Here is an 18,613-nt window from a genome sequence, read left to right as displayed (position 1 = left end):
ACTCCAGCTTTTTGCGTCTATCCTTGAAGGGCCGAATGGCCTACTCCTGCACCTATTGTCTTTCATCACAGCAGTCCCACATGAAATATGCTGGGTCCTCTATAACAGCTGTCTGCAGTAAAGGTTCCCCTGAGGAAATTAAATCCTGTTTGCATGGGAAGGAAAAAACCCCAGATCAAACTAACAGCTTGTGGTCTGGTCTGAACGGCTCGTGGCATCAGTACACGTACCTCAAGTTCTCGCACACGAACACGGGGAACGAGGACAAGAACCCATAATCAAAGCACTCCTTTAAAGAAAAGTTTTCCCAACAACGAACAAAGCTTTTTTTTTTGATGTGGATCATTTCAGTGAAATATTTCCAAAATCTTTATTGATGTTCGAGATACAAATCAGAATAAAAATCGCTACAATTAATAGAGATACGCAGGGCATCTGTACAAAGCAAACCAAATCACACGCACTGAATGGGTGAGAGGGAATGTACAGAATGGAACATTAGTACACAATTTTCGTCCGGCTAAACCGAACCCTCTGGACAATAGTTCAGAAGTGTAGCTAGTTAGTTAGTTTTTAGTATCATCAAACAGTGACCTCTCCTGACTGCGTAAGAAAGGACTGCAGATACTGGTTTAAATCGCAGGTAGACACAAAATGCTGGAGTAACTCAGCGGGTGAGGCAGCATCTCTGGAGACGGGACGGGCAACGTCACCCATTCCTTCCTTCCAGAGATGCTGCCTCACCCGCTGAGTTACTCCAGCATTTTGTGTCGACCTCTCCTGACTCCTGCAGTTATGAGAATATCAATGCAAGTGCAGCAAAATTAATCCAGGTTTGCATTAGCGCCGTTTAAATCATAGTTCCTTATAAATTGACACATATAATCAATAATAATTAAACCATATAATATTGCAGGTTACCTTCAGCTTCATATATAACGTGCCAGTAATTAATGTCAATCTGAATGCGGGCACAACAGTAGTTAAATCCATTCCTGAAAATTCAGACGAAATGTATCGGAAGGAACTACAGATGCTGGTTTACACTGAAGACAGACACAAAATGCTGGAGTAACTCAGCGGGGCAGGCAGCATATCTGGAGAGAAGGGATGGGTGACGTTTTTGGGCCGAGACCCTTCCCCGAAGAAGGAATGCGTGACGTTTCGGGTTGAGACCCCTTTTTCTGATGAAGAGTTTTGTCCCGAAACATTACCCATTTCTTCTCTCAAGAGCTGCTGCTGCTGCCTGTCCCGCTGAGTTACTCCAGCGTTTTGTGTCCATCTTCCCTGAAAATACAGAAACAGATTTCAGCGAGGACCAATTCAATTTCTTGAGAATTTGCATTCTTAAACTCCATTCGCCGTAGGATCTGGATATTTTTTTAAAAGGTGCTGTTTCTACAAGATGAATGCTCGTGGATGTACATCCGACGGAGCCTAAACTAATCAATGCTCCTTTAAAGTTTACGTAGCTGTCGATCCGTTGCTCCGATCTTGGTCTCCACTCGGTCTACTTTGCCTGCCACCCGGTTAATAATCTCATCCTGTTCATCGATTTCTGTCTGCAGGCCCATGGCTAGCCCCTTTAGCCGACCCAGGCCAGAGGTCATCACGTCTACGGTTAGAGAGAGAGAGAGAGAGAGAGACGAGGCCGGATATTAATGCTTCGGTAAAAAGCCAGCACAGACGGGGAACAAAACGCATAATACCCCTCCTCCCCCACCGAGAATAGAAACAATCGAGGGAACGCATTTCTCAAAATGAAATTAAAACACGTCTGGGAAGAATTAAGACTTTATGCTGATGCTTTAAAGTGTTGGTCAGACCTCAAAGGTCTAGGAAATTTAAGGAGTCTGGAATTTTATGGAATTTGGAATATTGAGAGGAGTTTTGGGCCCCGCGTCTGAGGAAGGATGTACTGGCATTGCAAGGTCCAGAGGTTTACGAGAATGATCCCAGTGATTTCAAGTGGGGTAGATATCTTCTTTCTTTCTTTCTATCTATCTATCTATTACTAAAACTCTCATCTTGTTTCTATATTTGTTTGTTTGTTTGTTTGCCAGTTTGTACCTAAATCTGCGCAAAACCTTGGAGGATAGGGGTAGGAAGAGGGATGGCGAGGTTGCCGTGACTCGCGTCACAGCGGGAACCCGTCAACCGCGCCTGCGCAGTTGGGGGCTATGGGTGAGTGGTGGAATACTGCGTCGGGGGACATGTGACAAAGACCCAACGGGTCCCACTTGGTCTGGTAGAATATAAAAGCACGAGTGTTATGCTGAGGCCTTTACGAGACACGGGTAAGAACACATTTGGAATATTACGAGAGGTTTTGGACCCTTATCTGAGGAGGGAGGTGCTGGAATTGCAGAGGATCAGGAGGTGGTTGACGAGAATGATGCCAGGAATGAGTGGGTTAACACATGGGCAGCGTTTGACTTCTCTGGGCCGGTACTCGTGAAGTTTACAAGGATGAGGTGGGATCTCATTGAAACAAACTGAACAATGAAAGGCCTATATAGAGTGGATGTGGACACGATGTTCCAGTCGTGGGAGAGTCTAGGACCAAGGGGCACAGCCTCAGAATGAAAGGACGTGCCTTTAGAATGGAGATGAGAATGAATTTCTTTAGTCAGAGGGTGGTGAATCTATAAAATTAATTGCCACAGAGGCCAAGTCATTGGGTATTTTTAAAGCAGAGATTGATAGGATCTTGATTAGTAACGGTGTCTAGAGGTTTACAGGGAGAATGCAGGATCATAGGGTTGGGAGGGAGAAATATGTCATCCGCGATTGAATGGTGGAGCAGACTTGATGGGCCGAATGGCCTCGTTCTGCTCCAATGTCAAGTGATGAGAATGCAAGTGGCAGGTTGGAAGAATGAACATAACGTAAACAAACGTACTCTTGTTGCAAAGTTTTGTTGGCCCCATGCGTGTACATCCCCGTAGATACACCTCCACCGACACCCCCTCACCCATGCATATAAACGCACTGACTAGCAACGCCTTACCTAGATTGTCATCCATCTGATCATGACAAGCACGAAGGTAATTGTTCCGGGGGCAATTGTTGTTTTCTGCTGCAGAACTAGTCGCAGCTCCAAAGCCTAAATGTGAAAAAAAAAAACGAATTGAAAAAGTAAACCCATAAGAATCAAATCTGAAGAAGGGTCTTGACCCGAAACATCACCCCATTCCTTCTCTCCGGAGACGCTGCCTGCCCCGCTGAGTTACTCCAGCCTTTTGTGTTTACCGTAGAATCAAACCATGGTGAGCTTCACTTACAGAATTTCATTATTTTCCAAGCACTTTCCTATCAATAGACAATAGATGCAGGAGTAGGCCATTCGGCCCTTTGAGCCAGCAATGTGATCATGGCTGATCATCCCCAATCAGTACCCCGTTCCTGCCTTCTCCCCATATCCTCTGACTCCGCTATTTTTAAGAGCCCTATGTAGCTCTCTCTTGAAAGCATCCATGTACCTTAGTTTAGTTTAGAGATACAGCGTGGAAACAAGCCCTTCGGCCCACCAAGTCCGCGCCGACCAGCGACACCCACACTTTAACACTTTCCTACACACACACACAATATGGATACTGCGTTGGCTTTGGCTTTCTTGGTTGAGCGCTTATCCTGATGTTATCACAGTTGTACGGCACAGAAACAGGCCCTTCGGCCCACGTGCACCAAGGATGATTTGAGGAAGTCCCACTTGATCTTCACATACGCAAAGAGAAGACAGAAACAAACTATTAAATCGTTCCCTTGCCCCCCCCCCCCCCTTTAAACCTAGGTCCTCTGGCAAAGTGCCAAGAGGGAACTGCATAGAGGCATGTAAAGAGAAATAATATTAAACAGGGAAGTAAATCAGGGGAGCAGGACTAGTGTGGACGAAGGAACTGCAGATGCTGGTTTAAACCTAAGATAGACACAAAAAGCTGGAGTAACTCAGCAGGACAGGTAGCATCTCTGCAGAGATGGAATGGGTGATGTTTTGGGTCAAAACCCTTCTTCAGCATTTAGTGAATGGTTTCTATATTCTTCCTCCGACTCTGCAAGATGAATTTGAAATATTTTTAATTTAATGGACAATTGGAGAACGCCTGGAAGTAATCAGGCTTTTCGGAACATTGAGAGCAATGAGCAAAGATACACATACTTTTATTTAAACAAAGTGAAGTAATTTGGCTCTGGGTCAGAAATCCACTGCACACATCTTTAATGCATCAGGACCTTCATGCAGAGTTCACCCGAATTACGGGTTAAATGGAATTGGCGTTAGGGTATTTAGGGTGACGCAACAGTAGAGCTGCTGACTCACAGCAACAGTGACCCAGGTTCGATCCTGACTATGGGTGCTATCTGTACCGAGTTTGGCCCTTCACCCTGCGACAGCGTGGGTTTTCTCCGGGTGCTCCAGTTTCCTCCCACACTACAAAGACAAACATTTTTGTAGGTCAATTGGCATTGGTAAAAATGGTAAGTTGTCCCCAGTGTGTGTCGGATAGTGCTAGCGTCTGGGGTGATCGCTTGTCGGCGCGGACACGATGGGCCGAAAGACCCGTTTCCGCGCTGTATCTCTAACGTCGACAGCCTGTAAACAGTTGGTGGGTTATTTCTTTACATGGTTATAGTTCATTAACGCTCTGATTGTGATCAGTCACTTTGAACATGCTGCAGCAATTACCTGGTTAAATTAACCACAGCAAAAACAAACATAACCCCAATGTGGGCAAGAAGTCATTGGGAATATTACAATTCAAAAAATGCAGACTGCACTCTGTGTCAGGCGCCAGTGATCTACTGATAGTGATGCTGGCCCCAGCTGCAGTATGACTCTGAGCTAGAAGCCTTCTGGAGTGGGGACCTCAGAGGGTGAGTGAGCCTCCCTTTGGGCCCAGCAAGGGTAATAATAATAATAATAAATTTTATTTAATGGGCGCCTTTCAGACATCTCAAGGACACCTTACATAGTAATCGGAATAAAAACATACAATCGGAATAAAATAAGTAATAAAGACATCACAGAGACACAAATTAAAAACAGAATTCAATCCAAAAACAGAAAATCAAAAACACAGTGTGAAGAGAGAACAGCGGCAGCCAAAGCGCGCCAGCGTCCACTCTCCCTTCACAGCAGCCAGCAAGGGTAGAGTGGCTGCCTCACATCGCCAGAGACCCAGGTTCGATCCCAACTACGGGTGCTGTCTGTATGGAGTTTGTACATTCTCCCCGTGACCTGGGTGGGTTTTCGCCGAGATCTCGGTTCAAGAGTCAAGAGAGTTTATTGTCATGTGTCCCACATAGGACAATGAAATTCTTGCTTGCTGCAGCACAACAGAATATGTAAACATAATACGGAACAGCAGATAAAAGGAGATTAAAATGGTGGTTTCCTCCCACATTCCAAAGACGCACATGTTTGTAGGTTAATTGGTTTGGGATTGTATATTTGGAATAAGTCTTAATTGACCCGAATGTGTGTAGGATAGTGCTAAGGTGTGGGGATTGCTGGACAGTGCGGACTCAGTGGGCCGAAGGGCCTGTTTCCGCGCTGTATCTCTAAACTAACACGTGTGTTTCAGCAACACCCACTCGCTCCTCTGCATGCATCAGTGGACAGGTCACAAAGAGGTCAAACTCTAATGTTCTTTTGGTCGACCCCAGCAGTCGAGACCACTGGCCTACGACACCCACATTGAGTGCATATGCAAACTAAAATGGATGAATGAAGCACAGAAGACATAAGAGCAATATCAGGCTGTTCGGCCCATCGCCATTCGATCATGGCTGTTCAACTTGTCCCTCTCAACCCCATTTTCCCTCCTTCTCTTAAGCATCAAGACTAACCCTGACCTTCCCATCCACGCTGAGTTGACCAATCTGCCCAACATGCTCCTAAAGTCCCACAAACCCTTCCGGCCTTCCGTTAAATCCCTGGAAGACTATGACTCCAAGACTGAGTGGCGCAGAGTCTGGGAAGATGCCAACACCGACAACTGAGAGGTGATCACAGACCCCACAGCGAAACCACCGGGTTTTGACCTCCATCGCAAGCAATGGCTGACCCTGAACAGTATCCGCACCCTCCATGTAAGAACCGTCCATCACCTGCACAAGGGAGGGGATGACAGACAGCTCTGCTGGCGACTGCGGACATCCAGACCAGACCATCCCACACACCGTGAATGGCCGCCCACTGAGGCTTTTCCCTGGGGCATCAGTAACTGATGCTGTCCTGGTCTGGATGTCTGCCCTTGATCTACAACGTTAGGCTGTGCACGCCATACTCTAGAAGACGACGACTTTTGCGACTGTCGGTACCAGACACCGTGGTGACACTTGTATACTGCCTAGGTTGTATGCAAAATAAGGCACCTCACTGCACCGAGGCACATGAGCCAATAAAGTACGGTAGACAAAAGTGCTGGAGAAACTCAGCAGGTGCGGCAGCATCTATGGAGCGAAGGAAATAGGTAACGTTTCGGGCCGAAACCCAAAAGGGTTTTGGCCCGAAACGTTGCCTATTTCCATAAGGGTTTCGGCCCAAAACGTTGCCTATTTCCATAAGGGTTTTGGCCCGAAACGTTGCCTATTTCCATCACTCCATAGATGCTGCTGCACCCGCTGAGTTTCTCCAGCATTTCAGAAACTCAGCGGGTGCGACAGCATCTATGGAGCGAAGGAAATAGGCGACGTTTCGGGCCGAAACCCCCTTCTTCATTCATTTATAACCGAGATGCCATCAATCTCCACTTTTAAAAATACCCACTGTCTTGGCCTCCACCACTGGCTGTGGCAATGAATACCAGATATTCACCACCCTTTGGCTAAAGAAATTCCTCCTCATCTTTCTAAAGATGCGTCGAGGCTGTGCCCTCTGGTCCTAGACTCTCCCACAACTGCAACCATCCTCTCTACATCCACTTTATCTAAGCCTTTCATAATTTGGTTGGTTTCAATGCCCCCCCCCCATCCTTCTCAACCCACCCTGTACTTTAACTCCCATTATCCCCTGGATCATTCCATAAACCTCTCCACCGACAGCACATCTTTCCTTTGCATGATCAGTTTTAAGCCAATTTTAGTCTTTACCAAAAGAGTCAGATGGGCAACTTCCAATCCTGCAATGTTGCATATTCATATTTTTTTCCCCAGAGGCACCACCTAACCTGCAGAATTACTCCAGCACTTTTTTTGTGTCTTTTTGTTTTTGATTTATATCTGATCACTTTGGACAGCATCGACACAATGCTCACTGAACCCACACGCCTGCAAACACTCACTCTAGGAACAGACAGGGTAGCAGTAATTGGGACTATTCCCCGCTGCAGAGTAGAACTTGCACCTCCACATAGCGACCACTGGCGCCATCTAGTGTTGCAGAACAAAAGCAAAGGCACAAGGAACTGCAGAAGCTGGTTTACAGGGGGGGGGAAAAGACAAAGTGCTGGAGTAACTCAGCAGGACTGGCAGCATCTCTGGAGAACAGCAGTAGGCGACCTTTCAGGTTGGGACCCTTCTTCAAAAGGCAGAGTTTTGCCCATGACAAGTCTTAGCAAAACTTGCAAGCTTACAGCAAGGGTAAATCAGAATGGGCAGCACAGTGGTGCAGCTGTTAGAACCACCACCTCACGGTGCCAGAGACTCTGGTTCAAGCCTGACCTCCATTGCAGTCTGTGTAGAGTTTGTGTGGGTTTCCTCGGGGTGCTCTGGTTACCTCCTACACCCAAAAAACGTGTAGATTTATAGGTTAATTGGCCTCTGTAAATTGCCCCTAGTGTGTAGGGAGTAGATGAGAAAGTTGTAGAACAGAACTATTGTGAACGGGTGATCGATGGTCGGCGTGGACTCGGTGAACTTCTTCTTCTTGCGTATGGCATGCACAGCCTAAAGTTGTAAGACAACTTGTTCTCTTTGATCTTCTGTTTGTGCATTGCCAGGTTGATTGCATTCGTCGAAATAGGGTGGACCACGTGAAGGTTACAATCTCCCAACCCAACTCAAAGGGCTGAAGGGCCTGTTTCCCTGCTGCATCTCTAATCCAAGCTAAATATAACTCCCAGATGGCAAGTACAAAGCCTGCTGTGTAACTCAAAGTATGCCTTAATAAACCATGCCAGTTGCCTTAATAAACCATGCCAGTTAATATGAAGGTGATTAACGTTACAATCTTAAATCATTTCCATGGAACACAAGGTTTATTTTGAGAGATGGTTACTTTTAGGTGTTGGTATTCTTGACATCTTATGTGAATTTTACTGGATTGCACGTAAAAACAAATGTCATGTATCTAGGCACAGTGCCCTCCATAATGTTTGGGACAAAGACCCATCATTTATTTATTTGCCTCTGTACTCGCAAATTGAGATTTGTAATAGAAAAAAATCACATGTGGTTAAAGTGCACATTGCCAGATTTTAATAAAGGCCATTTTTACACATTTTGGTTTTACCATGTGGAAATTACAGCAGTGTTTATACATAGTCCCCCCCCATTTCAGGACACCATAATGTTTTGGACACAGCAATGTAATGTAAATAAAAGTAGTCATAGGAACATAGAAAATAGGTGCAGGAGTAGGCCATTCGGCCCTTCGAGCCTGCACCGCCATTCAATGTGATCATGGCTGATCATCCAACTCAGTATCCTGTACCTGCCTTCTCTCCATACCCCCTGATCCCTTTAGCCACAAGGGCCACATCTAACTCCCTCTTAAATATAGTGTTTAGTATTTTGTTGCATATCCTTTGCATGCAATAACTGTGATTCATGGACATCACCAGTTGCTGGGTGTCTTCTCTGGTGATGCTCTGCCAGGCCTGTATTGCAGCCATCTTTAGCGTATGCTTGTTTTGGGGGCTAGTCCCCTTCAGTTTTCTCTTCAGCATATAAAAAAAATGCTCAATTGGGTTCAGATCGGGTGATGATACCCTTTAATAAAATCTGACAATGTGCACCTTAACCACATGATTTTTTCTATTACAAATCTCAAATTGTGGAGGACAGAGGCAAATAAATAAATGACTGGTCTTTGCCCCAAACATTATGGAGCGCACTGTGTGTGTGTAACAATGAAGTATCAATGAATCATTGGAATAGTCCCATTAATCTTGTCTCACTATGATATACAAATTTCTATCCAAATGTAACATTGGCCCAATATTTGGAATGTAGTACATTTAGATCTGTAAATCAGCAAACCTTTATGCAGGCTTGCCAGAAATATCCCACACTTGTACTTTTGTAAAATGTTTCTAAATACCCTTTGCGGCAACGAGAGTCACGGTGAAGGGTGAATAAGTGAATCCAAGGTTAAAATACAGATGAGAATTCGAATGGACTACGTTGAGAATTGTTGTCACATAGCTACAAAAGTGATAGCAAGTTTAAGCAAGTCAATTAAAAAATAAATAAAAACAGGTTAATTCACAGTCCATGGCAAAGAGGAAGTTCGAAGGAAAGGCTTTGGCTGTTGGTCCAAGGGAAGTTACTGGCGAGAAGAGGAAGTGGAATTAGTAAGAGAGAAATTCCAAAACGAAAAACCCCCCAACATTTTTGCCTTGTGACAATCTGAGTGTCACGTGCAGATCTGACATTGGAAGTAAAGACAGAGACTTTAAATAATGTTTAGTGCAGGTTGTCAAATAAAGTCTGATTAAAGATAGTCCTAGGGTCTCCAGTGATGTAGCTGGTAGCTCAGGACCGCTCCCTAGTTGGTGACAGGATGGTTCAGTTGCCTGATAACAGCTGGGAAGAAATTGTCTCTGAATTTGGAGGTGTGCGTTTTCACACTTCGGTACCTCTCGCCTGATGGGAGAAGAGGGAGTGACCGGGGTGAGACTTGTCCTTGATAATGCCGATGCAGCGTGAGGCGTAGATGGAATCAATGAAAGGGAGGTTGGTTTGGGTGATGGCCTGGGCTGCTTCCACAACTCTCAGCAATTTCTTGAGGTCTTGGACGGAGCTGTTCCTAAACCATGCTGTGATGCATCCTGATAAAAATGCTTTACTGCAGAGGTTGGTGAGAGTTGTTGGGGAAATGCCTAACTTGCTAACCCATAATTGCCTGCTGAAATTGCCCCTTGTGTGCAGCTGGGTGGTAAAATTTGGTGGAGTTGATGGGAATTTGGGGTCAACAACAGGCAGTTATTTTGAGCACAAGCCCGTGAAATGCTGGAGGACGCAGAACTCCCGTAGATCATCGTATCCGTGCACGGACTTACCTGATGTGTCCAGTTTCCTCAGGTTCGGATGATTTGCCTGGTACTGCTCATCCTGCTGCTTGCTTTTATCCAAACTTTCTTGCAATCTGCCAATGGAATTTAAAAATGTTTTAAATTAAATATTGAATGAGCCAATTAAGGGGCTGAAATCATAATTTGATTAACTGTAGACAGCAGGGTTACGGCAAAAAAAACAAAAAAAACTGCATTCACTAGCCAATTCTATCCTATACCCTAAGAACGCCAGTGCACAAGATAATATGATCCTATTTTTCCAGTGGCGTTGGGAGAAAATAAAAGAGTTCAGATCAAAAAATAATACTAGAATTTAATTCCATTACACCTAATTGAATTTAACATCAGGAGATGTTTCATAGCAATATGCCAGACTGAAGCACTGCAGATAAGCAGCAAGGTTATTCCGCCACACCAATATCAAAGGTAATTCACTTTTCGTCACAACAAATTAAAGGGGCCAAGTGACTAATTCTACAGTAGAAACAAAGAACTGCAATCACACATCATGCTGCGCTTATTTAATGTCAAATCATTAACGTATTATAAAAATATTAGAACATTTACTAGAACTCTAAATCCAGAAACATTTCTTCCCCCTTCCCCTGTGTAAGTGTTCAACTTACCCAACAGCTAAACATCCTTCTGAATTACTTGAACCTCGTTTCAATGTTCTGTAACAACTCCCATTTCCCACATCAAGCATCTTCAACACTGCTCTCATTAAATCATGGTATGGGGTTTCGAGACTAGTGTAGACAGGATGTTGTACCAAGGAATGAACAGATCGAATGAAGACCAAATGGCAGCAGGGTGGTGCGGATGGTAGAGCTGCTGCCTCTCAGCGCTAGAGTGGTTCGATCCTGACCTCGGGTGCTGACTGTGTGGAGTTTACATGTTTTCCCTGTAACTGCATGGGTTTTCCTGTTTCCTCCCACATCCCAAAGACTGAGTTTATTGGCTATTTGCCCTTCATAGATTGCCTCTAGTGTGCAGAAAGTGGATGCAGAAGTGGGATAACATAGTGTAAACGAGTGATTGATGGGCCGAAGGACCGAAGCCGATGGGCCGAAGGACCCGTTTCCATGCTGTACCTTGCATTTAATCTCACGACTAGAACTGGGTGCAAACTCACGATCTGTTGAACTCACAAGTGCAAGGATGCAGAAGGGTGCTCTTGCGGTGACTTACAACAAGGTTATATTCAATCCAATCCAATCCAATCCCTGCCGGATGCATTAAAAGTTAGAGCAGCTAAGAGAAAAAGTTGCAACGCAATATTTGTTCAGAATTACAAACAAGACGAGTTTGCACAATTCTATTGGGAATTGCTTTGTCAACATCCTCACAGAAACCAGAGTCCTAAACTATTGCGCCATGAGCGACCATTTCCACAGGAAGTTCGATGCTGTACCGACTCTGCAGTTTTTCCACTGTCAAGATCGATTGACTCCAACATTATTTGGATAAATGAACTTTGAGAGTTGAAAATCAGTGGTCTAGCATTAATCATTAACACACCGTTGAGATGCTGCCAAACGTAGGCTGAGGATGCCCATGTCACAGCAAGCTATGCTTCTATACAGGAGGGAAGAACACTGCGCTCATTCAAAGATCAAGAAATGCCATTTATTTTGTTTAGTGATACAGCGTAGGAACAGGCCCTACAGCCTAGCGAGGTCAGGCCAACCAACGATCACCCCCTCACACTAGTTCAGTCTGAAGAAAAGTCTCGACCCGAAACGTCACCTATATGATGGTGTCTCACCCGCTGAGTTTCTCCAGCATTTTTGTTGACCCCCTCAGACTAGTTCTATGTTACCCCACTTTCTCATCCAGTCCCTGCACACTGGGGACAATTTACAGTGAGGCCAATTAACCTACAAACCCGCACGTCTTTGGAGTGTGCGAGGAAACCGGAGCACCTGGAGAAAACCCACGCGGTCACAGGGAGCAGGTACAAACTCCGTACAGACAGCACCCATAATCAGGATCAAACCCGGGTCTCCGGCGCTGTAAGGCAGCAACTCTACCGCTGCACCACCGCGCTGCCCAGTATTGAAATGACACAATATAGAACATTGAGATGTAACAATATCTCAAAACCGAGATATGACAAAATGGCAAATGGACAAAACCCAAACATACACAACCTCACCATGATTTCTGTCGTCTCCAGAGTCTCATTTCTGTAGCAATATTGATACAAATACTTTCAGCTACAAAGTTAAAGCACAAATTGGGGCTTTGGATTATTAACAGCAAGATCAATTGTTTTCAAGTTTGTGCACGAGGTAGTCATAATACCAGAGATGTAACGACAACTTAAATGTCAATTATAGAGGAGAGGAATGATACGCACTTGCTCCTATTTTGCTTTTCCGGTTCTGGAGCAGCCTGTGGCTCAGGGTTTTTAGCTTTGAAGTAGTTTGTAATGCCACCAAACATGCTCTTGATGCTGTTGATGTGTTTCTGGCTGACCTTCAAATCCTGGTCCATTTTATCCAGCATTTTATCCGTTCGCCTCAGAGCATCGCCTTGCCGCAGTAGTTCCTGTCCAGCAAATAACAGAGTAGCCGTTAGAAATTGTACCTGATTTTGCTCTCGCATTAAAGAGATTTGTTTAAGAAGGAACTGCAGATGCTGGAAAATCGAAGGTAGACAAAAGTGCTGGAGAAACTCAGCGGGTGCGGCAGCATCTATGGAGCGAACGAAATAGACAACGTTTCGGGCCGAAACCCTTCTGGAAATAGGCAACGTTTCGGGCCGAAACCCTTCTGGGTTTTGGCCTGAAACGTTGCCTATTTCCTTCGCTCCATAAATGCTGCCGCACCCGCTGAGTTTCTCCAGCACTTTTGTCTACCTCACTGTATAGTACATGAGGGTTTTTTCTTTTTCTTTTTTTCTCTCAATATTAAAACTTCCAACTGGGTTTTAAATCAATGGTGCTTTCATTGTCACATGAGCGAAGTGCTAACACAGTAAAAATCTCTCTTACAAACAAACAGTCCAGAAAAGTATTGCCATACCCCCCCATCAGTAAGTGTACCCAAGTAGTCTACTGAGCTCACGTGCATGAAGCACTATGTTTTGGTGCCATTTTTAAAGTCCATGCCCGAGTTCCTATGAGCTGTGCCTGTTCCAAGCAAGTCCATAACTGTTAATGGCCTTCAGCCATCTCCTTCCCTGTGCGTTCACCACTATATCGCTACCAGGGAGTAGACAAGATGTGGTCAAGGAGATGAGAAACCACAGTTCAGGAAGAACTAAATCAGGCCAGAGCAGAGATAATGGAGAAACTGGAATGAATGGTAGAGGATCCAAAGTACACCCTTGTATTGCATTAATCATTGTTCTTCCCGTGACAGATTATTACCAATCTGATTTAAAACTTTGTAGCTATGTTTCTTTTTAAAAGCACTACAATCAAGCAGAGCTAGACACAAAAAGCTGGAACAGGCAGCATCTCTGGAGAGAAGGAATGGGTGATGTTTTGGGTCGAGACCCTTCTTTAGCACTGATTGATACTGAAACAGTGTGGGGCAATAGGAATGGCAAGGCAACATATAGTTGGGATTTTGTAGGAAGGAACTGTAGATGCTGGTACACACCAAAGAGAGATACAAAAAAGCTGGAGCAACTCAGCAGGTTATGGAGCATCTCTGGAGAAAAGGAATAGGTGAAGTTTCTGGTCTGAAGAAGGGTTTCAACTCGAAACGGCACCTTTTCTCCAGCGAAGCTGTCTGACCCGGTGAGTTACTCCAGCACTTTGTATATAGCTGGGATTTCTTATTTGCTGCCTTCAGTACAAAACTACTTATACAATTATCTACTCCTTCAAATTAGACCTTGAACATACCCAGTTTAACATTACTCCATCCATGTGCTGTTGGCTCTGAGCCCAATGTCAACATTTAGTAGGCTAATTGGTTGATGGAGAAAATAAAGCACTTTATAGATACAGGATAGGCATTTGGGATTAGGACTGATTTGAAGGGTAAACAATAAATTGGCTGCACTGAAGGGCATGTTTCTACGATGATATTAAATAGATAATTGATCTGTAAACATACAAATTGCACCTCGCCAGGTATGATTAAGATGCCAGCTGTAATCCTGTAGGTGCAAGAGGTGGTAATACCGAGGTGGTATTAAATGTACAACTCTATTCACTGCTTCCCTATGTGTTAAGGGCCTGTTCTACTTTCACAACTTAATTCAAAACCTCTGCCGAGTAGATAGTGGTAATCTACGAACTTCCACGACTATGTTCACGAACTCCTACGAGTATGCCTACAAATTCCCACGACTATTTCGATGCCCTCCTTACGAGTAAAAAGTTGCCAATTCTTTCATCATGACCATTTTTGTTTACTCGTGGACATTTTTTTATAGGGCTGGCAAAAACGTCCTGACTTACCTGATGCCATGAGTACCTACGGCTGGCATAATGAGCCGCTACGATATATCTACGACCCCCTATGGACTCGTTACGAACATTCTGCAAGTTTGAATCAAGGGGAAAACTCGGGAGAATTCGTGAATTACCTCGTGAAAGTGGGACATGCCCTTTAGGAAATATAAAATTTGTTTGATTGCAGTTGATTACACCATTACAAACTGTTTTGTTTAAGAGGGAGCTGCAGATGCTGGAAAAGGGTCTCGACCCGAAACGTCGCCTATTTCCTTCGCTCCATAGATGCTGCCTCACCCGCTGGCTTTCTCCAGCATTATTGTCTACCATTTAAAAAATTAATTATTTTACACAAGTTCCCAGAACTAGTTACAGTACGATCCAAACAACAGCATAGAATTCTATGTCCATAACATTAAGATTATCACCATTAACAACTGTGCACAACAGAAAGGTGAACCATTTGGCTCAATAAATTGGCACCCTGCTATTTCAAATAGAAGGCTTAACCAGAGGTTAGGAAGGATAAGGTAGACAAAAATCAGGTAGACAGAAACTTAGTGGGTGCAGCAGCATCTTTTGAGCGAAGGAAATAGACAATGTTTCGGGCTGAAACCCTTCTTCAGATGGTTTTAGTAGATACAAAGTTAAGAAAATAATGAAAATGCAATATGGCCAACAAACTGGTGATCAGCACATTGGAGATATACAAAAAATCAAGAGATTCAAGCTGAATTTGATAGATGTTCACATGATAGGGCAGCGCATAGGGTGGCGCAGAGGTAGAGTTGCTGCCTCACAGCACCAGACCCGGGTTTGATCTTGCCCTCGGGTGCTCTCCGTACGGAGTCTGTACGTTCTTCCTGTGACCATATGGGCTTTCTCCGGATGCTCCAGTTTCCTCCCACATTCCAAAGACGTGCAGGATTGTAGGTTACTTAGCTTCTGAAAATTATCCCTAGTATGTAGGATAGAAGTAGTGTATGGATGATCGGGATTACTGAACGGCAGGCGAATGGCACTGTATCTCTAAACTAATCACCAATTTGTGTAAACTTAAATGACACAAGGCTTGGCTAATATTTTTCCTGTGGACAATATGTTGCTCTCCATGTTCATCTTTAGTTTAATCCAAGGACTAAGTTCATCATTGCTGGCTTAAGCAAGTTTCTCCCCAGGGACAGAACAGAGTTCCCTTGTGAGGCACAAGAGACTATAGATGCTAAAATCTTGAGCAAAACAGCACTGGAGTAACTTTGCAGACCAGGCAACATCTGTGGAAGGATAAATTTGGCTCACTCCCTTCTACACTCAGTCACAAAGCAGTGACCGGACCCGAAACGTCAACCACTGCTTTACCTCTACCGACACTGCTCAACCCACTATGTTAGTCGTGCAGAAACAAGAAACTGCAGATGCTGGAAAAACAAAGTGCTGAAGTAACAACTGTCAGGCAACATCTCTGGAGGGAATGAAAGACCCCAACCCAAAACATCACCTATCCACCTCCCCCTAGAGTTACTCCAGCACTTTGTAGTTCACTCGAGTTCTTCAAGCAGTTTGTTTTATTTTGCTCCAGACTCCAGCATCTGCTGACCCTTGTCTCTCTACTTCTGCTGATGTAAGTCTGAGTTAAGGGCTGATTCTTGTTCTTGGTCCTCCAAAATATTCCAAATGGAATTTAAACTATTTAAACTAGACTGATATTGTTTTTAATGGAGTGATTGGAAGATACAATAGTAATAGCCATGCAGCCCAGAGTCCATGCCAACCATTGTTCACACCAGTTCTATGTTAGCACATTTTCTCGTCCACTCCCTACACACGAGGGGAAATTTTTAGAGGGCATTTAACGTGCAAATCCATGCATCCTTCAGGTATGGGAGGAAACCAGAGCACCTGGAAGAAATTCACATGGTCAGAAATTCATCCATGTCAAACTGCACACATGGATCAGGATCAAACCCAGGTCTCTGGCGTTCAGGCAGCAACTCAACCAGCTGCATCAGTTCTTCTGAGACCAAGTGTGTAATGTAGCTGTCGAGGACATTTTGCCCATTGCATCTGCACTTTCCCCTCGAAGGTGTTCTGCATTCAGGCCATTCCCTTAGCTTCCCTGCTTTGACATCAGTCTCAACAAATAATATAGTACATAAATACAATCAAGCCAAACTCATGTACAGTAGGTAGCGCCTCAAATATTCTACAACTTATGCCACCATCGTCTCCCTATCACAGGCCAGACCTAACAGATTCTCCCACACCCATTCCCACCGCCCCACCCATCCCCTCACTCCGCCCCACCCATCCCCTCACTCCGCCCCACCCATCCCCACTAACCCACACACCCAGTTCACTCCCCACATACATACCATTCCCTCACCTTTCCCCCCACTCACAACCCCCTCCGACTCACCACTTTCCTCCAATCCCCCTTCTATCTAATCTCCTCCAACTCTACTTCACTCCCCATGCATTCCGCTCCACCCATTCCATCCCCTTCATACTCCCCCTCGCATCACACCCACCTCTCCCACCCATTCCCTCCACCCTCTTTCCTGCACTCTCTCCATCCATCCCCCCTCCCCTCCTCCATGATCCATCTCCCTCCCCCTCCTCCTTCCCTCTCCTCTCCCCCTCTCTCCTCCTCCTCCTCCTCTCCCTCCCTTACCACCCTCCCCCTCCCTCTACCCTCAAGTCAAGTTTATTTGTCACATACACATATGAGATGTGCAGTGAAATGCTCCTCTCCTCCTCCTTCCCTCTCCCCCCTCCCCCTCTCCCCTCTCCCCCTTTCCCCTCCCCCCCTCCCCCCCCTCTCCTCCTCCTCTCCCCTACCCCCCCTCCTCTCCCCATCCCCCTCCCTCCCCTCCTCCTCTCCCCCCCCTCTCCCCTTCCCTACCCCCCCCCTCTCCTCCTCTCCTCCCACCCCTCTCCCTCCCTCCCCTCCTCCTCTCCCTCCCTCCCCTCCTCCTCTCCCTCCCTCCCCTCCTCCTCTCCCCTACCCCCCCCTCCTCTCCCCATCCCCCCCTCTCCCCTCCCTCCTCTCCCCTACCCTCCCTCCCTCCCCTCCTCCTCTCCCCTACCCCCCCCTCCTCTCCCCATCCCCCCCTCTCCCCTCCCTCCTCTCCCCTAACCCCCCCTCCCTCCCCTCTTCCTCTCCCCCCCCCCCCCCCCTCTCCCCTCCTCGTCCTCCCCCCCTCTCCCTACCCCCCTCTCCCCTCCCCTCTCCCCCCCACCGGGCCTCTCGCTACCTGTGCCGTGTCGGTGCCCACTTGCTCCGTCTCATAGATGATGGCGACGCTGCGGCCGCTGCTTTGTACGGCGCGCCGGGCGCTGCTCATGGCCTGTTCCCTCAGCGACTGCTGCCTCTCCGCCTCCGGGCCCAGGCCGCGGCCCCCCGCCTCCGCCCCCCTCTCCTCATCGTCGTCCTCCTCCTCCTCCTCGGCGAAGGGGTTGTGGCGATTCGGATAGGCCGACATGTCGCCTCAGTCCGTCCGTCCGTCCGTCCCTCAACTTCGCCTCACACCCGCCGCCGCCATCGAACAACCCCGGGTCACCTGACACCCCCCCTCCCGCCGACGTCGTCGTCACACTCCTGGCAGAAGCACACAGTGGAGGCGGCCATCTTTGATGCTGGCATTTCCCCATTTCTGCTCCTCAGGTCAAGAGTATGGGGTCATATGCCCCAGATAGAACACAATTAAATTCTTACTTGCAGCTGCACTACAGAATATTTCAACATGATACCACTGTAAATAATATGATAAACGAGAGAGAAAAAAAGTGCAGCGTGCATATATACATATATCCCTAATCTGAGGAAAGACATCCTAATCTGAGGAAAGACATCCTAATCTGAGGAAAGACATTCTTGCCATGGAGGGGGGTACAGAGAAGGTTCACCAGACTGATTCCTGGGATGTCAGGACTTTCATATGAAGAAAGACTGGATAGA

At 46.0% G+C, this 18,613-nt stretch overlaps 1 protein-coding gene across 1 annotated transcript; it reads right to left on the bottom strand.

Moving 5' to 3' along the window:
- Window positions 1–324: 324 nt before the first annotated feature.
- Window positions 325–18,213, bottom strand: snap29 (synaptosome associated protein 29). Its single transcript, XM_033043828.1, has 5 exons — window positions 17,910–18,213; window positions 12,604–12,794; window positions 10,227–10,312; window positions 3,011–3,106; window positions 325–1,615 (listed from the first exon to the last, which is right to left on the bottom strand). The coding sequence occupies exons 1-5, from the start codon at window positions 18,135–18,137 to the stop codon at window positions 1,458–1,460; spliced, it is 759 nt and encodes a 252-aa protein (XP_032899719.1). The 5' UTR covers window positions 18,138–18,213; the 3' UTR covers window positions 325–1,457.
- Window positions 18,214–18,613: the final 400 nt, after the last annotated feature.

The sequence above is a fragment of the Amblyraja radiata genome, chromosome 25 (genome assembly GCF_010909765.2).
Source record: "Amblyraja radiata isolate CabotCenter1 chromosome 25, sAmbRad1.1.pri, whole genome shotgun sequence".
Classification (NCBI taxonomy): domain Eukaryota; kingdom Metazoa; phylum Chordata; class Chondrichthyes; order Rajiformes; family Rajidae; genus Amblyraja; species Amblyraja radiata.
Note: the sequence above shows the minus strand (reverse complement) of the source record. Positions and strands in the feature narration are given on the sequence as shown.

Excerpts from the sequence above, each read along its gene's own strand:
- snap29 (XM_033043828.1), bottom strand. The coding sequence starts at position 18,137 with ATGTCGGCCTATCCGAATCGCCACAACCCCTTCGCCGAGGAGGAGGAG. Across the intron at positions 12,795-17,909 it reads TGGGCACCGACACGGCACAG|GAACTACTGCGGCAAGGCGA; the intron begins GTAGCGAGAGGC and ends TTTGCTGGACAG. Across the intron at positions 1,616-3,010 it reads TCAGATGGATGACAATCTAG|ACGTGATGACCTCTGGCCTG; the intron begins GTAAGGCGTTGC and ends CTCTAACCGTAG.